This window comes from Rhodamnia argentea, chromosome 2 (assembly GCF_020921035.1).
Source record: "Rhodamnia argentea isolate NSW1041297 chromosome 2, ASM2092103v1, whole genome shotgun sequence".
In the NCBI taxonomy this organism is placed as follows: Eukaryota; Viridiplantae; Streptophyta; class Magnoliopsida; order Myrtales; family Myrtaceae; genus Rhodamnia; species Rhodamnia argentea.
Genome location: NC_063151.1, coordinates 36,091,874 through 36,119,380, shown reverse-complemented (window position 1 = coordinate 36,119,380; position 27,507 = coordinate 36,091,874). Strand labels below are relative to the sequence as shown.

At 38.7% G+C, this 27,507-nt stretch overlaps 1 protein-coding gene and 2 pseudogenes across 1 annotated transcript; all 3 read right to left on the bottom strand.

Annotated features, from left to right (window-relative positions):
* Positions 1–26,732, bottom strand: part of LOC115736553 — a 34,070-nt pseudogene extending 7,338 nt beyond the window's left edge.
* On the bottom strand, positions 10,389–12,342 carry LOC115736516. The gene is made up of 2 exons (XM_030668271.2): positions 11,757–12,342; positions 10,389–11,354 (listed from the first exon to the last, which is right to left on the bottom strand). Exons 1-2 carry the CDS (start codon positions 12,285–12,287, stop codon positions 11,337–11,339), a joined length of 549 nt encoding a protein of 182 aa, XP_030524131.2. The 5' UTR covers positions 12,288–12,342; the 3' UTR covers positions 10,389–11,336.
* LOC115736622 lies at positions 25,288–26,003 on the bottom strand (annotated as a pseudogene).
* Positions 26,733–27,507: the final 775 nt, after the last annotated feature.

Genomic DNA, 27,507 nt, shown 5'->3' with positions numbered 1-27,507 from the left:
TGAAGAATCTGCTTTTTCCAGGACTGGGAATGCACAATCCTCTCAAAGGTCTGAGACTAATGAAAGGCAGGAAGATATGAGCCGCAAAGAATCTACCTCAGTTAGGCTTCCTGGAAAACACCCTGATTCAGTCATAGCCTCCACCTCATTGTACCCTTCAAGGAGGCTTTCCTGTTTCTGGTAATATTCTGCTATCTTGCGCTCTTTACCTAAATAGAAAATATTGAATACAATCTGAGTAGTGGACAAGCAAAATAAGAAGGTCCAGACTTAAATTATAGTAGTAGCCCCTAATGTCGAGAGTACAACAACATTCTTTATGACCTGAATTTGACCACGGGTAAGAAGAGTACCATTACATGTCACTAAACGTTTTTAAACTCCATACTCACTTTCCTTTTCAACTGCATGATGCTGACAAAAGCGAAGGACTACACTCGTAACACTCAGTTTCGTCAGGTCTTATAGAAAAGCTAAGTTGAGAGGATGCGGTGCGATAGAAGTAGACAGTCTAAAGAAATGACAAGTCAGCCCTTGTCAACTTTCATCTGTGTTTCTGTTGATTGGTGCCGCTGGCTGGAAGAAATTACTGAGGGAAAGAAAAGAAAAAGAAAAATCTCCAAAGCCATGTCATAATAAGCTTAGCCATGCAATGAACCAATTGAACCCAATGAATATCTCAGGCATTGTGGGATCCCACCACAGGGCAGGGGTACTCTACCAAGCGGACCAAGCCCAAACTCATCCTATCCAGACATACTAACACAGACCAAGCAAAAGCAGGTCGGCCCCAGTACACTGTGGCCCTTTCGCAAGAGAAGTTGCCAGAAAATTATGGATGCAGGACACACGGCATGTTAATTCCCATCAATTAGCGAAAAAGTGTGAGGATACATCATGGAGTTGTGCGTGCGTGCGTTCGCTTTCGACGGAGAAGTCGGACGCACGAGGCGATCGTACGGAGGGTAGTGACGTGTAGCAGGAGATAGCTCGGATTACGCATCGGAGATACATAATATGGAATAAGCAAAAGAAAAGGAATGTCCAGAAATTGATAGGATTAACGCTACGAAGAGAGAGAGAGAGAGAAGAAGCCATGCTTGGAGCAGGGAGAAGGTGGCGGCAGGAGAAGGGAGAGTGGTGCTGGTGATCGCGGGGAGGGAGGCGAAACTCAGTGAGGCTGAGACGCCATGAGGGAGCGGAGGAGTGGTGGTGGTGGTGGAAGACGTCCATATGATGGAGGAAGGAGGATCGTCGGGGAGAGGAGAGAGAAGATCGCGTCCGGATTCGCCAATGGCGACACTCATCAGGCAGGTTGCTGCTGCTGTTGTTGTTCTGCCCCATGATTCTCGTCAAAAAAAAAAAAAAAAAAATCCAAAATGCAATTCCCCGAGTCGGCATCCCTTTCCAGAAAGCAGCGCTACAACGCTCCACCGCCAACTCACATCTATCATCGGATGCTTCTTACTCGAATTACGATCCTACGAAATCATGGCCATTTCATTGTACATAGCCGCAACGCAACCATATCATATGCACGCTTTTGTTCTCACAAGAACTCAACATTTCAATCAACTAATAAAACTTCTAAAGACTTTCTTTTGTTGGTATCTTCGTTGACACTTCAATTTTAATTTTTCTTAAATAATTCGTTTAAGCATAAAATGAGAACTAGTCTTAATCCTTGTCAAAAATTAATTTCTCATGCATTGCATTTTTATTTTATGTCAGTTATGCATATCATTATATTTAGGCCATAAGGAGTTGCCGAATGTTATATATGGATTTGGACTCAATTCAAATTTAATTCAGCCCATTTTAGCTCTTGTAATTATGTGAGGCCTTTAATTAATTGCCTATTTAATTAAATAAAGCCCGATTTGAGCCTCGATAGAACACGACATGGCCCCCACACACATGAAAATTTTGAGGAGTTTTAACGACATCGGACTTTCGAAAATCAGAATTTTTAATCCGATGGCCTATGATGAGTCTTATTTCAATTAGGATTAGGAAATCCTTTGTCTATAAATAGAGTACTAAGCCGAGGGTTTAGAGGGAGGCCAAACAATTGCAATACACGGCCATTAGGGGGAGGCAAGATAATAGAATACAGGGCTGTGTCCCAGTGAGAGGACAATTACAGATTCACGGCTCCAGAGAGCATTACGTTGTGGGGCACATTGAGTGAAGGGCGTGAACTTAATTCTCCGAAGATCACGCACGCCCATATTGGAGAGGCATCATCAAGGGAAGTCCAGGTTGTCCAATGGAAAGTGAAAAAGGTTTTCGTTGAAGCTTACCCTAGGTTGCTACTACCTTCATCGAGAACCAATCTTGGACGAGCAATCCTTGACAGCGAGCCATCATCGAACCAGCCGCCGCATCTCCGACCAAGGCGAAGCCAATCCATGGCATCCGCAGCACTTCTCTTCCCAGATCAAGCCTTCGACCCTGCTGAGTTTCGGAGTTGAAGCTTTTGGCGTTTCACTCTCATGTGCTCGGTTTGCTCTTTATCCGAAGGAACCAGCCTCAGGCACGAGCCGATGCAATCATCGAATACCAACAGGGGGTTCTCGACTCTTGTTAAAAATTCTACTTCAACATCCCAATACAATTCTACTTCCACAAGAATAACACATAAAGAATTGTCCCCCATGTCCAGTAAGTTTAGGGTTTAGATCCCAACCTTACAATATTTAATTGAATTTTCTCCACAGGCTTCACAGAAAAATTCCAGATCAGCTGAAAGTCGAAGCAACTCCATTGAACCTTCGAGCATCCTCGCCGACCATCCTTTTGAGCAATGGAAGACACCCAACATGGATCTCAGTTGTGAATGTCCTTGGCGATTAAACCATAATCAAACGGCGGATTTGTCTTTTTTCTTTTTTTGGATTAATAATGCCAAAAGGGAAAGCGGTCAGAAGCATGGGAGAAGCCAACAATTAAAGATTGGTCGTGATATGCATTGGTCCAAGATCACAGACTAAAGTGCTGCTTATCTCAATGAAGTTATGGGATAAAAATCAGGATAATAAAATCTTCAAAGCATGTCTTATCCCATGTTGCCGAAAATTCAAAGGGGAAGAACCAACAAATCGGCTGATGTCATCTTGTGTCATCTCATGCATGTCTCATGTAGGTTAGGATAGCATATCTCACATATTATGCATATCTCATTTTACTTTTGCATATCTTACAGCATTTTATATATTACACGCATACGTTGCACATCTTCAATTATCTCATCTTACATATCTTTGCATACCTCATTTTGCATTTCTTGCATAATCTCATGTCATTTTTCCATATCCTATATCACATCTCTTGCATATCACATTTTTTAGGAAAAAATATCATCCAAACATCATCATGCATGATTTTTCGAAAATCCATATCGTGCATATTATTCATATCTGTTTATCATATTTTGGCCTATCTTTTTTTTTTTGCATATCGTGGTTTTCAAATATCACCTATCTTGCCCATTGTATTTTCCAAAAAATTGCGTATTCATGCATCATTACTTTCGCAAATCACATGTTGCATAACATTACATGATGTGCCATATTTGCTTGTCTCTATGCTATGCCATGCTATGATATGCAATGTAAAAAAAGCATGTTTAGTCTTCATGCAATTTAGTTTAATCAATTCGATTTGCATGTTTAGTTTATTTGCTTCTTTGATTGTTTGCATGCCCTAATAAATTGTCATTGCATGTAGTTAATATCATTTAGCATGTTTTAATTTGTTAGTTAATTCTTGCATATAGGGAAATATGATCCGATTTTGCATGATTTCGCATAGCATTCATATCATTCATTCCTTCGTTCATATGATGCATTCATTCTAAAAAATGAAAACATAAAAAACACCTCATTTAAGCTTCAAATAAAATGGTTTCAATCTGACTTGCCAAACTTAGGATTTTCATGAAATTTAAGGTATCGAAAGGGCAATAGTTTTAATTAACTAGTGTAACCAAGTCTCCGAACACTTAATCTCTAATTCGCAGAAGTAAAATAGTTCTCCTACTATTTTACTTAGGTTTTTAATCAACCTACCAAAAACGATTAGTGTCGACTCCAAATCTTAATGCATCATAATAAATCAACGTTGCGAATTGGTAGGGTTGGGAGAGTCCGTATTAGGTTAGTCATCAAATTAACCTGATAATCTATTAGTCTAAAAATTTCCTTTAGGTCGCGATAGGTTCCCGTGAGATTTTGTTGGATCACTGTCAATTATTTTAAAAACTTAAGTTGTTGGATGAATGCATGATTTTATTGTTAATTATCCTATCACCACCCCAACGTATCTTTTTGCCTAGTATAAAGCATGGACATATTTAATTGGAGAGCCAAATGAGGCCTGAAAATATTTGACATGACCTCATGGTATGATATTATGTGAGATTTTGTGAGACCACTTCCAACTCTTTTAAAGATTTAAACATATGAATGCATGATTTAATAATTACTTATTCTGTCAGCTCCAAGAAGTCATGATATCTAAATTCAAAAGATTCTAAATCCACGACAGTAAGCAGCAATAACATAAAATAAAGACGGTCCAAAGGGATAGAGAGAAGGGATTGTAGCCCAAAAAAAGACGAGAACCCCGCGAAAAAAAAAAGCACTTGAGCTTTCGAATTTGTTCTTTCCTACCCACACGTTAAACAAGTTGGGGGTGGACAGGAGGAAGCTTCCCCACGTCTCTCTCGCCGCCAAAGCAAAACGAGAATTGGACGACACTTGATTAGCAACAGCAGCAGCAATGACATTCCCCCCAAATCGCGCGAGGCTTTCCTCAAGAAGTATCTCCTCTTTTTATTTATTTTTTCTATCCCGTAAAGGGGAAAGGGATTGAGGGCGGGGCCAAAGCGTATCAAATCCGAAGTTCGATCCTTGTGAATCGCATGCACACATGCATGGAAGAGAAGAGAGAAATAAAAACAAAGAAAAAGAAATAAGAGAGAGGCGTGAGTGCTTTTAGGAGTGTGACGAGACGACTGAGCTGAGGTGAGAGAGAGAGAGAGAGAGACAACCACTTCGTCTTTCAACCTTTGCCCGACTTTGAGCATTAATCCCACCCACCGACCATCCCCACACACAACCTGGCAAAACGACACCTCAATTGCATGACAACCACACAACAAACATAGGATCTCAAGGGAATCGTGACGGATTTGGGCGGTGAGGCAGTAAAATGGAAGACGATGCCTTATCATCATCCTCATCCCCTTTCAGCTTCTTTTTTTTTTTTTTTTCATCCTTGCCTCTTTCGAAAAGATTAGAGATAAGCATACTATAAATCTTATAAATTATAGTGTAAAGGGCAATTAAATTCTAAATCTTTTCAAAAATGCAATCGAGTTATAAAACTTGTCAAGTTGGTACAGTTAAGTTCTTCTATTAACTCTATCTAATTTGATAAAATTTCATAATTTAGATTTGGATGAGAACCCGGATGAATTTTTCGGACCGTAGGGACTATATAATTTTACCCAACAGGATAGCATATCAAATCAAAAAAAAAAGAAAAAAGAAAGAAAAGAAGAAGCTTATTTACAACTGGGGTCGTGCTCGTGACCACCGACCATCTCTGGTCACCCTTTGCCGCAGTTGTAGCAATGGTAGAAAAAAAGTTGCTTATGTGTGATGAACCAGACCAGTTCCTTTAATTCGACAATCCATAAGGTAATCCTACAATTAAAATGGATGTGCCAGTGAATGTTTCTACATTACAGTAACTTGTCGCAAAAGATCCTAAAAGAACATTTGCTAATGAAGAAAACTAGCATTTATCAACCTGATTATTACTCTAGCTAGGACAGGTGGTACAACAAATCGAGCACACTTGATAGAGAACCCAATTTCGTAGAAATGTAACAAGAGAGCAAAACCTACCACACCGAAGTTGGACTTTGTCCATGTGCATAGTTTAGGATTAAGTAGACAGTGTCTAGCTTTCACCACGCTTTTGTAATTATAGTCCACACGTCCGAACGTACATGTCAAGTGTTTACATCCTCGAAACATTGGATCCCAGATACTGACACCACACGTCGTGATCGTGCTGTACGATTTCATTTCATGTTATATATGTGGGTGCTAAAAGGAAAATTGTCGAAAAAATTCTAAACATATTGTATTTTTACCAATTCAATCATAAACATTTTAATTTTGTTAATTAGTCCTCAATCTTTTTGCGTTTTCCCAATTGAGTCCATCCGGCCAATTTTGACCGAAAATCGATGACATGAACACCAGCCATCCTGCGTGGCACATCTGTTGCTAACTTGGATTATTACGTGGCGCGATCACTGCCGACTTGGATAATTCCTAATAATATCTTAATATTCTTTTGAACTTTATTTATTTTTTCTTTTATTTTACCTTTTTTAGTTTTCTATCCTTTCATTCTTTTTTCTTCCCTTCTTCATCTAACCGATCATATGTGATCACCCAAAAATCCTCACCTGCTTATGGTTGAATTAGTATTTAATGAGTTCGAATTATTGAATAAGTTATAAGGATTTTTATCCGGACTCCATGGTATTTTTAAGAGATTTTTAAGGAATTTTTATGGACCCGATACTATTTTTAGGAATATGATATGGAGCCTTTACCTGCTTAAAATAGGAGCGGTTAGTGCTTAATAGTTTAAAATCATTTGGCACGAAATTTGAAATTCAATCAATGTAAGCACAACGAAGCAGTCAAGTACGACAAAGCGTCAAGCACGACAAAGCAGAAGCACGACAAATCATTAAGCACGACACGTCACAAACCGACTCCACTACAAGCAGCTGACAAGAGCGACAAATCATAAGCTAGCCCTACCGCAAGCCGCTGACCGCAAGCTGATGGATTAAGCTGATTGGACCATTATAAAGAGAAACCGTTATCGGTTCATTCTATCCATTCTTGTCGGAAATCTCTGTCGTTACCATGCTGGATCGCCGCCCTTGGCCGTCCATTTGCGCCCGCGATCGCCTTTCGCTGCGCCGCCCTTGGACAACCACCTTTAGTCTTATGCCACCTTGTCCGTGCACCGCCCTAACGTGGCCGTGCCGTTCGCCGATCGCCTTGGTCGATTGTCCATCGTTCGTTCATCATCTTCGAAAATTGGCTGCTTTTGCATGCGCTAATTACTCTGAGTAATGAAAGATTAAAGCAAAGAACATAAGTTTTAGTTGCGGGCGGTTCGGTATAGGACTTTCCGCCAGCCTCGTGTGGATTGAGGACTCAACCGTAGCGGATTGCCCGGGTCACTACATTGCCGGGCCTCGGTGATGGCTAATGACCGGCGAGGACCTTGCGGACCTCGGCGAGCCTCGCTCTCCCCTAGCGAGCTTTACCAAAGAAGTCGACAACAAAAGGAAAAAGAGAATAACAATAAAAATTCAAAACAATATATCAAAATATTATTAAAATATTATCTATGCCAGCACTAGCCTCACCACGTAAGATGGCAAGCATCCACATCGGAAATCTCCCCTTAAAATTGACCGGATGAACTCTATTAACAAAACATTAAAAGGTTTAGGATTCAATTGACACAATTAGAAGGTTTAAGACTAAATTGACAAAAGTACAATAAGTTTAAGAATTTTTTGGACAAATATCGCTATACTATGGCTCCGTTTGGTTCGTGAAAAATAACATTTAGGAAAACCTTTTACCAATTTTTTCGGCATTTGGTTCGCGAAAAATAAGTTAGTGAAAAAAAAAAACATTTTCCTGCCATGGATTAAAACTCATTCAAAAGTGGGGAAAATGTTATCGATTTTTTGAAAAGAGGAAAACATTTTCCTTATCTTTCCTTCATCCTCTCTTTCATGTTTCCTTTGTTTTCAATTATTTTTTTTACTTTCTTTTCATTGTTTATTTATTTGTAAAATTCATAATTTTTAAATTTTCTCTTTCAATTTTTTTTTAATTTCTTTCCTTTTTTCTATTCCCTTCTTCTTTAGCCGGTGGCTGGCCATCGCCGTGATTGGCGACCAATAGAAAAAGGGAATAGAAAAAAAATAAAAAAATAAAGAATTAAATTTTTTAAAAAGGAAAATATAAAGTAAAACTATTATTAAAATGAGTGCATGGAGTAAAATCAAATCTGATTTTCCATATCAAATAGCGAAAAAAATATTTTCTACTGCATTTTTGGATTTTAGCCAAATGTCGGAAAATATTTTCATTTTCCTAAAAAATGACTTGTTGGAAAACATTTTTCAGAAATTTCATATTTTTCATGAAACAAACAGAATCTATATGTATGATCAGCACACCTACATCAAAAAGGTTATAAATCGTAAAAATATCCGAGCATCCATCTTTTCGAAAGGGTGCGGTTTCACGTAGCACGGGAAAGTGCAGTGCACCAATAACATGAAATTAGGAATCACAAGATGAATTATTCATTCACCGAAGAAGAAATGTACATTCCGACCCTAAAAAGCATGTGGCGACCTAAGTAGGTGATGTTGCTATTTCAGCGATAGAGTTTATAAAAAGAAACCACCAAAACAAAAATTTCTAATGATCGGGGATAAAAAAGTGGGCTCGTGATTGGGGTTAAGAAATCGTGGGGCCTGAAACCGGTGAGGGAGCCGTGGGCTGAGCCAACGAGATCCCAGGTGGCGAGAACGAAGAGGGCTCACGATAGAGAGGAAGATGAAGGTAAGGTGTGTTTAGAGAAAAGAAAAGGTGAATGAAAAAAAATTCTAAAAATTTGAAATGTGAACCCCATATGACACGTGTCGATCGTTTAGCAACCGCAACAGCAATGGCATTCCCTCCAAATTGCGCGAGACGTTCCTAAATAAATATCTATTTTTTTTTTAAATTTTGTAATGGAAAATAGAATAAGAGAATGGTCGGTCAGAATCAAACATCTCTTTTTCTAGGAATGGGAGAGAAAAGTAATTCATAACAAATCCTTAATAGTCAATTTGTGACCAGACCCAGGTCACTCAATAGCTTTATGATGGTATTTAAGTGGTTCTTTAACTTTGGCGGTAAGGCTTCGCTAAAGGTTATCCTAGTTGGATCTCTAACTCTCCAAAAAAGTGGCTCAAGGGTCGTTCTCGTGCACATGAAGCTACGATGCATGGGCATTGCCCTTGTCGACCGAACCAAGCCAAAGTGAATGGATGCGACTTGTCATGACTATATATGCGAAGCGGCGACTAGTCATGATGAACGTGAGCGAGGCTGCAACTTGTCGTTTCATCCCTTACTTGACTTTGCTAAAAGAACTAAAATTCAATCCACGACTCATGTGCATATCTTTGTGATTAACATTTTCTCCCTAAAGGCGGTAACTTAGGGCGCACATGACAACAATTCTGTTTCCAAAATCAATTTCTAGCCAGAAATAGTTTTTTCCGTTTCTATTTTTGAATGAGTTTTTGAGCCGAAAAACGCGTTTGATAACGACATAAAATTTCTATTCTTGAAACAGAAATTCGTTTGATAATGACATAAAATTTCTTCTTCCGAAACAAAAATTTTATTTATTTTCTATTTCCAAAATTTTATTCCCAAGGACCTTTCTTTGAAAATTCACAATCTCCCAATTTGCATAAACATGAGCTTTTTCTGAAACAAGTTTCAATTGCAAAACCACCTAAAACATGAACTTCACTTTGTTTGTATGACCAACATACAAAATAAAAAAAAAATTCCAGTTAATTAACCAACATCATACCAAAAAAAAAAAAAAACAAGCAAAGATGAAGTTTTGATAGAGTCCCAAGATTCATACCTATTGGAAAACTCCTCCAAAAATTCCCTGCATCTTGCAACAGCAACATATTCAAACAAAAATAACCCATGATCAATCCTCGACTTAAAAACAAAAAACCAAACCGCTCGAAGCTAAGATCGCAATCAAGACCAATTCTATGCCTCGCGAGAGATACGACCACAAGTACCTGCCGAGGAAATGTGCTTGAGCCTGAAGGAAATGAGGACGACAGGAGCTAAAGAGGGATTTATAACAGTTTCATAAATACCTCACGAGAGACAACCATAAAATTTGGATTTATACTATCTGAAGTTCTACCCATGGCAAAAGAGGGATTCGCTCACCTAATCTTAGAACAGAATATCAGCACAAATCATATATATGAGCCATAGACAAGATACGAATTCCTTTATTGAACCGAACGGAAATTGGCTGGCTGCAAGTTCACATCAACCCCTACTATAACGGCCAAGAAAGAAAGTGAATCCTTAAGTAGACAAATCAATGAATCACCGGACAAACCTAAACTCTACCTCAATAATGACAAGAAACATATCCTTTCCAAAAATCCATCCTGTTACATATCGCACATTGACCAAAAAAGGCCAGCATTATGCACCAAGCAAGAATTGGGTAAGAAGACAACTAAAAAGATCTGCATAAGAATAAATAAAACTAGAGTAAAATGGCCAAATTCACCACATATTTTACAAATCACCATAATATCAACTCCAACTCATTTTACACATCACCATAATATCAACTCCAACTCCAAAAAATAGCACGTTTCAAAATTCCTACGTTAATATCAGCTAGTTCGAACTACAAAATGAACGCAATTTCAAATTCCTTGTCCGAGACCACAATATCAGCTCCAACTCCAGCTTTGCTTGCAAAAGACGTGCTCTCACATTTCGAAATCCTCCGTAGACTCCCTATTTTCTGTGGAGAAAGAAAATCAGCTCCAACTCCAAAAAAGTAGCTCCTGCGAAAGTTTCACAAGCTGTCTTAATAAAAGCATCTTCCAACAAAATAGAAAGACTAAGGGATGAATTGCAATCGATTTAGTAAAAAAATATATGAGTACCTGGGAGCTAGATAAAATTGCGTTACAAAAGTTAAGAACACAATTTCAAGAAATCTCTTCCATATTATGATCTCTTGTCATTTGATTGGCAATATCTATCTTAAGCATATTCATCTCGGTTCCCTCCTGAGTCAATGCATCTTATATAACCTCATCTTGTGTAGATCCAAACGAGTACCATGTATTTCCATATAGTGAAAAGTTCTTATCCCTCCTGTCTTGATCACGAATGTAATTATGGATAGTATACATGCAATTACGATACATGCTTGCTTTCGAATTGCAAATGAAGGCATATGTCTCAAAATGAAGAAGCGATTTTTTAATGCTGCAAATGATCTCTCAATGACATTTCTTAACGAAGAATGTCTATAGTTGAACAATTCTCTTGTTGTTCTTGGTCGTCTCGATGCACCCCTGTAATCATTTAGGTGATACCGTTCACCTTTAAAAAGAGTTAAAAATCCCGGAGCTGTTGCACAGCCCGAATCTACCACGTAGTATTTGCCTATAACAAGATATTAATAAATTGGTCATGATACGAACCGTAATACAATCACATAAATCAAATTACTCTTATAGAACGAGCAAATACCTGGCGGTGGTCGAGGAAATTCCAAGCGAGGAGTCTCGAGTGCTACCGAAAGCACCCGACAATCATTCGCCGATTCTTCCCAATCAGCATACACAAAAGTAAATTTCATATCGAACAAACAAGCACACATCACATTCTGAGTGGTAATTCCTTTTCGGCCTCTAAATGGGATTTGCTTAGCCACGTATACAGAAGCATGCACATGGGTGCCATCAATAGCACCTAGGCAACCTTATCATTTTTATCAAAGACTAGCATTAAACAAGATTATCAACAAATTAAAATTGAGTGTAAAGAAATGTATGAAAATTGTACCTTGAAGTAAGGCTCATGTTGACGATTCATCAGAATCTCCTCCGGGACGGCATCAAAGGAAGGTGGTACGATAATCTCTTTAGCTAGTTTGAAAACTGCATTTAACACTTTAGTGGAGTACTTGCTAATAGTTTGTCCCGAACTTTGAAATCTCTCAAATAAATCTTTATTGGACTTCTTGTGACAAATCATAGATAAGAAGATCGTGACTTGCTCATCCACCTTAATATATCGACTATCTTTCAACCAACCTATTTCTATCATCAAACCACAAAGATTGAGAAATACATGTCTCTTCACCGTAAAAGCTTCATATACTCTATCCGAATGTCCACAAAGAACCTCCATTACCCATTCGGGTTCTGACAATACGCTATCTCTAATTAGTTCTCTTGTGTTCATGGACATATCCACCACGACAATCCACAACCATGCTATCATTATATCTATATCAAGATCATCAAACTCCTCTTGAACCGATTGAACCGATGTTACCCGATCATTATTCACACTACTCCCATCCCCCTCCATATTACCTATGCCATCACATGAAAGAAGAACATAAACACAACATATGAGTAATGAATTTAATAGCATTCAACAATAGTCATGAGTTAAGCCAAATACAAATCCCAAATACATAAGTCATAATGTCATGATAATTGCATCATAAGAAAAACCACAGCATCCCAAATACATAAGACATATCATCAAATTAAGCCAAATACAAAACCACAACATTTGAAGTACTTAAGTCATAAAGTGAAATTAAGCCAAATACAAATCCATAGCATATTTCGCAACATCTACTTAAAGCGACTCAATAAGTCCACGTCTCCTTTCTGGTAGAGCTATCATGAAAGCCTCTCTCCAATTGGCACTAAGGCATGCTTAGTTCACGGCTTTATTGTAAAGATTTTGGTCCAAGTCAGACATGCCATTTAACACGTCAACCACTACTCCAATGGAGAAGGGGTCTACAGGTGGTGGGGCTTGTGAGGTGACGAGCCACTTGTTGATTGAGCTGTCCTTGCTTTGATCATTTCTTGAAGGGTTTGCAAGTGACAGAAACATCAAATGTGTTACTTTTTCTCCTCCTCTTGGAATTTGGAGTCCTATCTAACTTGTACTTCTCACGAAGTGGGGTGGAAGACACTTCAAGTGTAAAGGTTTCCTTATTAATATGTTGCTCATTAAATTCTTCCCGATTATCTTCTGCATCGCTACCACCATTGTAACCACCACCACCACCGTTGTCATCTCCCTCCGACATCACCAAGCCTTCTGCATTTTCATATGCATAATCCTCGATAGCATAGATATCACCAAATAGAATACATAGCTCTAGATACTGAGGAAACCCATCATACCTAAATTAAGCACAATCTTTATTTTCTTGCGATTTTTACAATAGACATATCTCAACAACATAATCAAAGCATGCATCCACAATATGAACAAAATGACGCAAGTAAAGAGATACCTTGATGTGGGACTCCCATATAATTGGATCATCCACGACGACCTTGTTGTTTACATAATCCCATCCAAATCCAGACCGTGAGAAAAGCTTCTTAAAACTACTATATAGTGTCCTCGGTTTGCTTGCCATATTCTTCAACCGAATTAAAGTCAACTTGAGTCATGTCCGTTTATTGAATTTAACATGTATGTTATTCCACCCTGTTTTGTTGTAGATAGTGGTGGTGCGATTTCCCTTTTTCATCTCTTCTACTAACACACTTACAAAAATATTGGTCAAAGGGTCAGTCCACTTTACCATAACAGTCTCTTTTCGGGATTCTATCTAACCTGAATTGATTGATCATCAAAAGTAGACAACATCAAAATTAGTTGAGCATTACTTCGTCAAAAATAAGGGGAAAGGCTACAAAAGCATTAAATCAATAGATTTGCATTTGAAAGAAAACTAATAGGATCATGAGTTCTTGAGCAACAAAGGGAAACTAATAGGATATCAACTTATTTCAGCCTTCACAGTTAAGATTCCCTTAAAAATTAAAGAAGAAAACCATTTGGGACTATTCGGCAACATAATGGTCAGCCATAAATCACAAACAATGGGTAAAGATTTTTGCTACTATGCAAAGGAACAATCAAACATAATCCAGCCATCCACATCTCAAATGGACCAAAAAAAAAAAGTCCAAACCACACTAATTCAAGTTTGTAATTTCATGCCGTAACTCTTTTCCTAAAAAATGAAAAATTCCTCAAGCTAACCAACTTTGAAAAAGTCCTTGAGCAGAAGAGTTACACCTACTCTACCATCAACCCTAGGGTCAATTTTTCTTTCTCATTTAAACAAGACATCCAGCCATTCCGGTGGTTCTGGACTTATAAAATTTCAATCAGAAAATCATTCTGGTGGTTCCAAAACTCGCGGCAAGTAATGCGAAAAATCAATAAATTACAATAACAAACTCCGAAAAATTTTGCGAACCGTAGAATCTAGCACGATCAACACCGAATTATGCAAAAGAACAATTAGACATAATCCAACCACCCACATCTCCAATAGACAAAAAAGTTCAAACCACACTAATTCAGCCAATGATTTCGACAATAAATCAAAGAATCAATAGAGACACGCTACTAAGAGGTGGGAGAAGTGATTACCTTCTGCGAACCGACATGCAAAGAGAGACGCGAGATCGGACGGAGAAGAACTCAAACAAGCTTGGGACAAGAAGTGCATTCAACTGATGATTTCAACAATAAATCAAAGAATTTTAAGAAACAACACGCTATTGAGAGTTGGGAAAAGTGATTACCTTGTGCGAGCTAAGATGCGAAGAGTGGCGCGAGATTGAAGAGAAACCCGAACGGCTTGAGCCGAGAAGTGCATTTTAGCCGATGATTCCAACAAGCCACTACGAGGTGGGAGAGCGATTACCTTCCGTGAGATGACATGCGAAGAGAGGCGCGGGATCAGAGAAAGAATAACCCAAACAAGCTCGAGGTGAGAAGCCCTAATCGAGTCAACCTCGAATCGGAGCCAAAACCCTAAAATTTTGATTACCTTCCACAAGGAGTACTTCCCGAAGATGTTATAAATCCCTAGAAATCTCGAGCTTCCTCGAATCGGACCCAAAACTTGAGCTGAAAAAGCAAAATGGGGAGGAGACAAGGAGACGAAAGAAGATTCGGTCATTGAACTGGAATCAAAAGTTGTAGATTTGCAAGGAGAGTGAGACCTGAAAGTTAAAGCTCAAAATACCCACGTCTCTTCAAAGAGAACGAAACAGAGAGAGACGACGTATGAGAAGAAGACGTCTTGAGACAACTTATTTCTGTTTCACCGAAAAATAGAAAATTTTTGTTTCTGATTTGAGTTGTAAATCTATTTCCGAAACAAGTTTTTGTTTCAATAATAGAAAACAGAAATACACTACCAAAGAAGTTTCTGTTCCAGAAATAAGTTTGGAATAGAAACTGAAAAATTGATTAGTTTTCATGCACCCCCTTATTGTACCTTATCTTTCCTTTACTTACTTCATTTTTTGTTCGGTCCGTGATAAAAAGGATTGTTGGAAATTTTTGTAGTAACCGATGATATTCAGACTGGTCTTTCGGTGATCTTTAATTTTTATCGAATTCTGTGATTCAAGATGTCCCACAAAGTCTTCATTAAAACTTTCAAAAGATCCTAATTCATCGCCTCAAAAAATTTTGTATCAATCTAGCGCATTTTTCATCTATTACCAAATTTATGATTAGGACAAAACAGTTTAGATTTCAAAATTTCCCCGACTTCAATTTCATTTCACCATTTACCACTAGTTAATGGGCTATTTTGCAAAAAGTCCAAACATGAAAGTGGTAGAATAGGCTTTGAACTAGTAATCTACAAATTTTTTAGCATAAATTTGCAATTTTAATGGCCCATTTACCCTGCAAACAAAAACCGGACAAATCAGTTTTCTGGGTAAACTTTTTTGTGAAATGCATTAAAAATTTAGTAATCCGCTCATTTTTTACAAGAACTTAAAACACAAAAGTTGTTTATCATCATCTTCACTACGTGTCCGTAAATTTTCAAGCCATTTTGAGAGCTCTATGAATTTATATAAACTTTTTTTCAAAAGCAGACGAAACTGAGAATTTTCTAAAATGGAGTATTTGTGTCATATTTACACTTTCACTTTGTTGACTTGTTGCACTCAAATGTAAAGAGTATAGGCACATGTTATGGATCGGCCTATTATTCTATTTTTTTTTATTTCGTAATGGAAAATAGAATCAAAAGTGGTCGGTCAAAATCAAACAACTCTTTCTTCTAACAGTAAGAGAGAAAAGTAATCCATAAACAATAATTAATAGCTATAGGACTAGGCTAGCCTAGTAAACAATTGATGATTTGCTTGTAAAATGAAATAAGAAGTGTCTTGTCCCACATAGACTTGAAATAGATTTGACGCTAATCAATAATTAGTATTTTTATTTATTAAAATTTTAAAATAACCATTATGTCATATTGAAATGGTGCAAGAAGGCTCTTACAACCTCTAAAGAGTGGTATCCGAATTACATTTTTCTGACATGAAAAGTATAGTTTTTTTAAAACATGAAAATGAGCGTTTTCGGAATAGCATGAAATTATACATGCTCAATTGGAATGGCCAACACCAAATAATATACTAATAATTGTAAAATCACAATCGCTCAAGCATATAAATTAAGCATAATGCTTACAATTAAACAACTCATGTAAAACTCAAAGCACAAAATCCATTGTGCGTCTCTTTGTCCTTGCGTTGAACTCACTTTGGTGTGCTACTTAAAAAAGTCCTAAGGATAATTTTTTTTTCCAGCAAGGATAAACTTTTGTGAGGTAATATTGATAAATCTTTGCAAACTAAAAAGAAATTTCACTGAAGCCAAGATGAAGCGAAGCGGGTATAAATCAATTTCATCGGTTGCTTCATGAAAAAGTATAGAGTGTATTGAGAGAGAATTTGCGGGAGGACCATCGGATGTCAGAAGCTCCAACAACGGTTGTCATTAATTTGGAGAGCACGACCCCACTCTTTGATCCTCCATAATACCATGCTTGGTGAATCTCATCAACATGAGGTTTTCTCCCTCTTTCTTTTTTTCAAAGATTCATGGAATAAAACCTTCAATAAGTCCCTCAATCTCCAACTATTAATGGGCCCAACTAAACACAATCTTACAAGACTAGCTATTAAACATTCTACATATATAATTGAGAAAGTCATTTAATCTAATTGTAATATAACTTTTCGATCTAATTGCACTTGTCCTTGTGGTTATTCATGAACATGGATTTAGAGAGTTCTTTTCATTTTTTGGCCCTAATTTTCTCTTTTCCCTATTATATCTTGACCTCGAAAACCATAAGATCCGCCTCTCACTCTCTTATCATGCGCATTTGCGCGACATTTGAATGAGTTCATGTTGAATTAATAGTTCCACAATCAATGTTGCGGTGAAAGTTGATTTGCAGGCTGGAGCGGATCATTGATATGAGGTAACACAAAAGAATAATGATGCATAAAATATATGTGACATTCTGAATTTCGACCATTTTCGAGCTTATGAATGAATGAAATGTCCGTCGATGAATTTCAATTAAATCTCACTCAAACTTGATCACTCCCGGGATAACTAACCGAAAAGGAAAGGCTAACTAGGATTTAAGTACGTTGACTAATTAAATGTGATATTAATCACGGGTCGATACGCGTAACTCCTAAAAGCCGCTCGTTAGTTTGAGATATACTAGAAATTCAATTGAGGAGTTTTGGCCATGAATTGAGTTCCGAAATCGGACGTCGGATATTCGGGAATTTCAACATTGAGACTTTACACGTCGCCTTGTCGGTGTCGATTAGAATATGGGTGGGTTACGAAGAGTTTGAGAAAATTGGAAACCGAGACCGTAAATGTGGAAATTACCTTTGCTCCCGAAATATGCTCATTCATCTAGATTAAACTAAGGGTATTCCAGTCTTTGTATAGTCCCCTAGTTGGCCGAAAATATGGGAGTGATTTGGTCCATATGACTCTTGATGGACATGTGACAAAGTGGTAGATCTTGTGGGGTCCATCTTGGAAACCCCATCAACTAGTCATTCCTAGTGTCATTCAACCCTAATCAAGCCCATCACATCTCCTAAAACCCCAAAAATCGCACTACCAACTATTCCTATTCATGTCCTCTCCTAGTTATTCTTTGTCCATTGTACTTGCCAACCACTCGACCATCCCCATTTGAACACATGTATTAAAATCTCAAGAAAACGCTCTCTTCCTCACTCTCTCATTTTGCATGACAACTCCCCTCTCCCTTCTCCTCTCTCTCTCCCCCGAGAGCTCACCGACACCACCATCCGGCCCCAACGCCACCTTGAGCTACTGCCGCCACCACCATACGCTACAACCACCCCTCTCCCTTCCCCTTCATGAGCCGTGAACCCTAGAACCGCCGAGGACCCAAGGCACCCCGAACAACCGCCAAAAATCGCCCCTTGCAACACCGATTTTGTAGTCCGATTAGTGGACTTTAGGGGCTGATATTTGTCCATCCTTGAGGTATGTGATCCTCTAAGCTTGGTTTAGGTCTTGTGAGGTCTTGGTTTAGTGTTTAAGTAAAGTTTAAGGGTGGATTAGTGGCTGAACTTGTGACATTTTGTTGAAATCGAAATAGTCGCCTTAAACCCCGGTTCTAGTCGCCGGTGCTTGCTGCTGTTTCGAGGGCTTGGAAAGCTTGTTTTAAGTGATAAGTTGGCTCTAAACTCATATTAGGACTTGAGGTTACTAATAGATCATGTATAAGTGAGTTTCGATATGATTAGTGGGCTGTTTTGGATGGATTTGTGCTAAATCCGAGATTGGATATTTGGGGGGATTTGTGCTTAACTTGTTGGGGCTTGTTGTGGTTGAACCGTCACTGTGGTGAAGTGTATAGGTTCGGTGGGATAGAGGTTGTGAGAGTATCCTAAGTGAATTAGCTCGAATTGTCATTGGAAGGGTTGTTTGATATTAGTTGTCTTGGAACTTAAAATGCGGACCTCATGGCTATTCTAGGGAGGATATGCTCGGTTTTGGGTTACACATGAAGTGCCGTGTATGTGTGGTATGAATTTGGGCATGGATGGGCCACTTATGCCCTTAAACGCTTGAAACGACTTTGATTTCATTATGGAACCTACTTGAGCTAGTTGGATGCCGAAAGGCCTATGTGGACCGAACGCATGATTTATACCTTGGAACTTGTATGGTTCGGTCTTGAATGACCTTTGTGAACTTGATGTGACCAGTTGAGTAGATTGCTTGATGTGTTCGGCCTCAATTGATCTTGTAAGTCCAAATTGGTCAAATTAAAATTTGCTCCACATTGCATTCAGTCTTGAGTAAAGAAATATGGATTAGTATCCAACTTGAGAAATTGATATCGAAGTATGTCGAATTGAAGTGTTATATGCTTGTTTGGCCATTTGAATGAATTGTGTAGATGTGCATGTGAACACCCCGAGGCGTGTTAACGCGGGGTCTATGGTCGACTAAATCTTATGATATGAGTATTTATGCATATTGTACCGTGTATGTGTGGTATGAATTTGGGCATGGATGGGCCACTTATGCCCTTAAACGCTTGAAACGACTTTGATTTCATTATGGAGCCTACTTGAGCTAGTTGGATGCCGAAAGGCCTATGTGGACCGAACGCATGATTTATACCTTGGAATTTGTATGGTTCGGTCTTGAATGATCTTTGTGAGCTTGATGTGGCCGATTGAGTTGGTTGCTTGATGTGTTCGGTCCCGACTGATCTTGTAAGTCCAAATTGGTCAAAATAGAATTTGCTCCACATTGCATTCGGTCTTGAGTAAAGAAATGCGGATTAGTGTCCAACTTGAGAAATTGATATCGAAGTATGCCGAATTGAAGTGTTATATGCTTGTTTGGTCATTTGAATGAATTGTGTAGATGTGCATGTGAACACCCCGAGGCATATTAACGCGGGGTCTATGGTCGACTAAATCTTATGATATGAGTATTTATGCATATTGTACCACGATGCGATAATCGCGGGATTTATCATATTCTAATGCGTACTAATGCGAGATGTGACCCGATGCGTATTAACGCAGGTCCGACCCGAGGAGTACTAACAATAGTGCAATGTAATTTTATTAGCCTGATGCGTGTTAACGTGGGCCTGGTCATTGGAATTGAGAATTACAACGATTTGAGGACCACCATGTATCTACAGGCTTATGGCCATTATTACCTTAAGTACGAAGTTTAGCTTGATTGTCTTGTTTGACCCCTAATTATGAACTTGACTGTGATGTTTAAGTGCCGGTATGTCGTGACTTCATTTTGGTGTATCGATTGCCATATATTCAATATGATTAGATTTACATGTAGTTACTGTTTAGAGGTACTCATGGCCTAGTATAGGTTTAGAGTTAGCTTACCGAGATGTAATCTCGCTCCGTTGTGGGACATCTCTTTTTAGACCCCAAGCCTTGACTCGATTGTGATGCCAACATTTTTGGACTTCCGAAGGATTTTGAACCCATGAATACCACCTATCCAATACGACCTGACCAAGTATACTATAAGAGGGTTTGCACCTTGTGGGTGGACGATAGGGGCGATAATTGGACGCCGCATACCTTTTCTTCCTGGACTTACAAGGACGGGAATACCGTTTTTGGACCACCGAGGGACTACATCATACCCAATGAGGTACTAAGAGCTGCGGGACATGTTGAAGATGCCGCCCATGACGACGAATCTGCTGAGCCGGAGCCCGTCGTTGAACCCGTACTCGAGCCGGAGCTTCCCGAACCCGAGGACCCTAGCGAAGACGGAGAAATCGTGGAGCCAAGGGATGCCGAGGATGACCCTATGGATACTTCCGAGTCCGAGGTAGAGCCCGAGGAGTCCGAGCCCAAGATGGGGTCGATGTACGAGACGAGTGTTTTTATCGAGTATGCCCCTCGGGTCGACGAGTCCACCGATGGAGAGACCGATCCTTAGGTGTAGGTATAGCACCGGACCTTTGATGTTCTTCCGGGTTTAGGTAGTAGTTACCTCTTTGGCTTGTATCGCCTTTATCGACTTTTATGGTCTGTTGTTTTATATCTTGTGTTGTAAAATACTAAGTGTTATGTTATGGTAGTTTTCCTTAAGTCATCTTGTTTCAATTTGTTCGGAGTTTTGTTTGTGCTTCCGCCTGTGCATATCATATCGCATTAAGATATATGTCGCTGAATCCTAGGATTAATTGAAAGAGAACAACCGTGACGGGATGTTGGCGAGCCCGAAGGGTTCGGGGCGTGACAATATATATATGTGTGTGTGTTCCCACTTATACAAACTATATATCTTTGTGCTAAATTTCTGCAATTTATGAGATCATATGGTCATATTCTATGTGTTATACTCGTCAAGTTAATAATTGCTATCATCATTCATTCCCTAGCTGCTAATTTCGGAGTGAGCACCGGTAATTATTTGTTAAAGAAATGAAGTAGGAATTATGACTATCATTGTTTCTTGCATTTTCTTGTGTGTGATTGTCGCGACCCAATCTTGACGAGAGGAGAGACGGAGATTAGGGGTGATTACCAATTTCTAGAGATTTGTGGTGATCCATAGATTGTTTTGGACTCTCCCAAGTCCTCACGTCGTGCAACGGATTTATAGACGATTTTGACCTTAGTTTGCGTGGTCGGGTAACGGATGCATAGGTGTACATGCTTCGGAGTCGCCGCCAAACTTTGGGAAAGGTAGATTGAAAACCTCGTCGGGAGGTAGGAAAAATCGCACGACTCATATGGAATCGGAGATTTGGAAACGGGGACTTAGTTACGCCACCATTGATGCCCTTTCGGTACTTAAATTGAATGACTTTTCTAACTTGATTTTCATGCAAATGACTTGGGGTGAAGAGAGTCCTAAAATCTAGGAGTTCATGCATATGAGAATATCAATCCTACCAATCATAATCAGTAAAAGTAGGTGTGCAAATCAAGGATTCAGGTCATGCAGATAAAACACTTAAAAATAATACATGACATCCCTAGTAAAGCCCTAATAGCTTAGAGAAAGGGCGTTTAGAGTTTGGGAAGATTTGGAAACAATTTGCCCACAAGGGCAAAATTATCATTTTGAAAAAAATTTGGAATTAGAATCGTCGAAAATGAGATTGGCAAGTTGAATGTGTCTATTTTCCTATTTTCAGGATTTTTTCTGAATTTTGAGAACGATATGCCCATGAGGGACAAAATCATCATATTTAGAAGAATCGGAAGTCAAGATTCCTAAAAATAGGAATGGCTAGTTGAGTGAACCCATTTCCTAATTTTTAGGATTTTTCAAAATTTTCGAGAATTTTCGAAACAATTTGCCCATGAATAGTAAAATCATCATTTTAGAAACAATGAGAGGGAAAAACCATCAAAAACTGGATTGGCCAACTAAAATGACCCATTTCCTAATTTTTAAGATTTTTTTAGAATTTTTCTGATTTTTTTCAGTTTATTTAGAATTTTTTTATGAATTTTCCTTTTTTGGAATTTTTTTTATTAAAAAATATTATCCGACTGGGTCCTGTTAACCTGGCCCACGCCTTGTGGGCACCTAGTCCAGACTGTTCGGGTCCCAAATCGGCCTAAGAACAATGTAGTTTTTAGCTTTGAAAAATCCTCCCCAAAATAGCATCGTTTCTGGCTCACGCCTAAAACAACATAGTTTTGGGTTTTACGAACCAAATTCTTATTTTCCCTCCAAAAATTCAAATCCCAAACAAACGCACTAGATTTGACCACGTGGCAAGATCTCGGTCGTTAGATCAGATAAGGAATTTTTAATTTTCAATAAATATATTCAAAGGTTGAGATCATAACGCATGGCCAAATCTAGGCCACACGATCACAAAATATTTTTTTATTTTTGAAAAATCAATTTTAATTTTAGAAAATGGTTTTATTCCCAAAAATCCACAATCGCGCTACGTAGCTGAATCGTGGTCGTTGATTAGCATAACAAATCCAATGCTAATGTGGACGCCACGTGGCGCCATGTCATCGTTGATCGGTCAATGAAGGTTGACCAGTCAACCCGCACACTAGAGAAGTCGATTGGGTACTGGCCATTCACGCAAGTACCTTGCCGAAGCTCCCATTTCAACTTCAAAATAAGCTCGAAACACCCCGATTTCTACACCAAATCAAATCTCAACTTCTCTACATCAACATACGTGAGTTTTATGCCAAAACTATCCTAAAAACACCTAATCCCGCACTGGTCAAACCTATCTCTAGTGGAGAAATCAACAAAGCAATTTTCACATCGAAAAGCCTAATTTAACCTATCAGACAACACCGAGAGAATGAGTCGTAGAGCTCAAAGTAGGGTCCGATGGTTCGGGGCTGACTCGAGGTAAATATGCAACAAAATCGGAAAACGAAGATAGAGTTGTGATCGGAGAGACCTTAGGAATGGTTTGAACCAAAAATCTCGAAGGATGACACTCTAGATCCCGAGTTGCCGTAGAAGCCGAGCTTGAAGTTCGAGAACTACATTCACCTGTTTCTGAGTTATGGAGCTCCGCCACGGGGTCCGGGCTGTTCCTCAAATTCGTATGAAGTTTGGGTGACAATCGGTCAAGCTCGGTTTGCTCTCAAATGGCGTCCCGAATCCTTCGAAGTTTTCTCCGAATCCCCTCTCCATGGCCCCCGAGTGAGCTTTCTTCTCTCCTCTTTCCCTCTTTCGGTTTGTTGCGTCCATTGAAGGTTGTTGGGAAATCTGTCCAAGTGAGAATCCTCTCTTGCCTCCTTTTGAGCTCGGACAGTTAGCCCCGTTTTTTACCAAAATTGGTGCCGAGGGGAACGCACTTTGGCCAGCTCGGACGGCACGTGCGGCATGCCGAATGGTCGGTTGGCATCGTACGGTGATGGACAACTCCGGCATCTCCGTTGGGTGGTCCAACGTGCACTAACGACGTCTAATTTGGCGTTCCTTCTTGGCCGATTCCCTGCGCGTGCGAAGAAGGGAGAACCAAATACTGGTTCTGTTGAAGTCACTGTCCATCCGGGTCAATTGGGTCGGCTTTAACCCACCTTGATCCGATTTCTAAGTTTCATTCAATTGGACATCAAATTGACCCAATTTTCTCAAATTAAAGCTCAAATTGGACTCTACAGCACATGCTCCATCTACGAAAGTGGGTTTTTACTTTCTTTCTTTTTTTTCGCGAAGGGTTTTTAGTTAAATAGGTATAAATTTATGCAAAAATCCCAAATCTCAAGCTTAACCCAAATGTAATACTTGTCCAATTTGGGCTCTGAATGACCAATTTGTGACAATCCGACCTCACCAACATATTTAGAACATTGAAAAACTTATGGACGAAGGTTCATCTGTGCATGGGTTCATCTTTAAAATGAATAATTTGCCAAAAGCCCCAAATTAGGTCCAAAGTTGCCCCCAAATTTAGGTCGAGTTTCCAAAGTGCTCAAAAAGTGAAATTGGTTCAACTGAAATGAAATTAAAGGTATCAAGATCAAATGTCGCAATTAGCACTAAGTGAGAAAAAGTCTAGAAGGACCTCAAATAAATTTTTTGGCTCAATTAGCACTAAGTGAGAAAAATGTCACAATTAGACTTTTGTGGCTCCGAATTGAATTTCCAAGTTTTAAATGGCCAAAATGCAAAGGAAATTAAAAAGGAAAATATTGGATATTTTTCCATAATTTTTTTGGTCACAAATGCTTTTTTTTTTTTGTTTGTGATTTTTGGGTATTTTCCTAATATATGTGAAATATTAAAAAAATGTGAAAAATAACAAAAATAGTTTTTGTTCAAAATTGATCTCTTAGGCTTGGTCAAGGCTTCCAAAATTGATTTTCAAATTTTATGAATTTTTATGGTATTTTTAATGGTTTTCTAAAGAAAAACTTATTGAAAATCGTGTGTCAACAATGATCATTCACTTTTCTTTTTCATATTTATGTTTTCAAATTTAAGGGCGACACTTGGCTGAGCTATGCAAGGTTGAATACCCACCATTGGTAAATTACGGTTTATGGATTCGGGCTGAAGTTGCCGTCATAGTCGCCGATATACCGAAAGGCATATCTCTCTCATCTTGATTGATTTACCCAATAATTAGTGTCAGTTTTTATTGGACAAATGATCATGCTCCTCTTTCTACTAATCTTAAGGATAGGGTTGAGATATGAAATTTATTTTGATATAATTCACTATCCAACCAAATTAATGTTTACAGTGATTGGGACAGCCTTTGCACTTAACATAGTGCTCCCCCTCCCCATCCCAGTTTGGGCTAGGGTTTTGTTCACTGGTTGCAGCACTCTTGCGCTTCTTGGCCTGCAGAGATATGGGGTAAAGTTAACTTCAATCTCCATTAATTAATTAAGAACGTGTATATTATCAGTCGGTATAATATGCTTATGCATGGGCTTCTGCTCCTAATGCAAGTAAAACCATTTAAACAAATGGAATAAGAAAAGGGAGTTGCCACCTGAATCTAAACGGTCAGATATGATCATCGACCTCGTACTTTATTCTTGTGCTCAAGCCTGTGAGTAAACTCAAAATCAATATGGACGAAAGCTCCCTCGACTTCGAGCAATTGGTCAAGCTTATCCTGAAGTGTTCCCCCCATATTGTTCGCTTTTTCAAGACAATGTCTTCAGGCAATACTATCAAACTATGTCGACCGCCACGAATGAATATGAACCAAAAGTATAAGCTCTCACTGTGTCAATGTGCTTGATCTCTTCAAGGTGGTTCCAAATAAAATATGTTAACTTCGCTATAAATTCTGGTGGGGCAGTTCTTCCAATAAGCGACCATACATTCCCAATCACCGTTTTTGCCCACATGCTTATCGTATATATGCAGAGTATGTAATGATTTGGCTAAGTATAGTTGCGCACAACATAGATCTATGGTAGATGGAGGGGGCAGTAAATCTATAACAGTAAAAAAACACACTTTGGAAAAACTAGGTTGGACTGCTCGAGATGAACTTACCATTATAGCTCCAGTTGGATCTATCGACCAATAATATTGGATGGATAGGATAGCCGTCACCAGGTCGACGGAATTAGTTATGACGTCAAAGAAATGATCATGAGCGTGGGCTCTCACAATTTCATTCTTGAATCTTCGACAATAAACCATAAGGGCAAACTTCACTAGTGTAATAGAAACCATAATAGTTTTGCTATTACTTTAGAGAAAAATCTAGTCTTTCATTAACAAAGCAAGCATATCGATGTTCGATATCACTTCATTCAAGAACAAGTGTGAGAGAATGAGATTGAAGTCTCACACGTGAAGACAGGAGATCAAGTAATAGACATTTGTACTAAACCTCTCAAGATCGATGCATTTCGAAAGTTAAAGAGTCCGATTGGAATGATTGATGAAAGGGAATTTGGTTTAAAGGGGGAGTGTTAGAAATTAAACAAAAATCATGAATTTTGTCAATCAGCATGCGAATATCACTCCTAAAACGGATGCACGAACTAAGACTAGTATTCATTGTAAGTATTGCTTTTAAGAGTCTTAATTATAGATTCATAATTATGTGAGTTTATCAAGAGTTTGTTCTGGTACCCATGTTATGTATATATATCGTGACTATCTGTATTACTAGAGCTCTATTTATGAGTCTAGGTTGCTCAAGAGTTGGGTAACAAGCCTATATAAAGGCGTATCTTGTAACCATTATTTTGTTGCTGAATATAGAAACATAGAAAAGCAATATTCGTCTCCTCTTCCTTCGCGAGTGCTTTGTGAGCGTCTGTTCTTCATCTTCAATTTATCCCATCTGGGATTCGCCAATGGCGACACTCAGTCAGGTTGTTGTTGTTATTGCTGCTGTTCTGCTCCACGATTCTCGCCAAAAAAATCGGGAATTCCAAAGGGTCGGTTTCCAGAAAGCAGTGCTCCAAGACTCCACACCAACTCACATCTATCTTTCCATCCTTCCTTATCAGGCCTTCTCGCATATATACATACATTTATCTTTTTTATTATAACTTTTGCAGTTTAAAGAAGGAATCATATTAATATGATATAAAATCACTCGATAATCTCTCTCTCCTTTTTGAATTCTGTTTTAGGAAGGATACGCTAATTATCTTTAGATATGAAATACTTTGTAAAAACTGTAACCCACCAGACCAATGGTCAACTTCCAATTCCTGCATGTTGTTATGTTCATTTGAAACCAAATACTCATATTGTTTTTCAGGTCATCTTAGATGTCCTCCTTGTTCCGAATAGAACATGCGATTGCTGCTCCCAAATGTTATTACTGAGTTGACCCAGAATAACTTATGTAATTCCCTTTTTTGTCCCCAATAATAAGTTGATTGGCATGGCATGGCAGCCGGTTGTTTTTATTTTGATATACAATTCGCTCTCATTTGCATGTATTGCCCATTCTATTTCATACGATACGCTCCTTCAATCCCTTATTGAGTTTCAATGTGAGTGATGCGCACAAATTGCCAATCAGATGCTCCTCCAATGGTGATTCTAAGAAATTATGGCCATTTCATTTCACATGGTTGTACCCGTACATTATGCGCGCTTACGTTCTCACGGCTCCCTGTGAGATTTTTTGGGATAATTGCCAACGGTTTTAAAGGCTTAAACTGTTAGTTAAAGGCGTGTTTTAATAGTTAATTATTCTATGACTCCCCCCAGG

Excerpts from the sequence above, each read along its gene's own strand:
- LOC115736516 (XM_030668271.2), bottom strand. The coding sequence starts at position 12,287 with ATGGAGGGGGATGGGAGTAGTGTGAATAATGATCGGGTAACATCGGTT.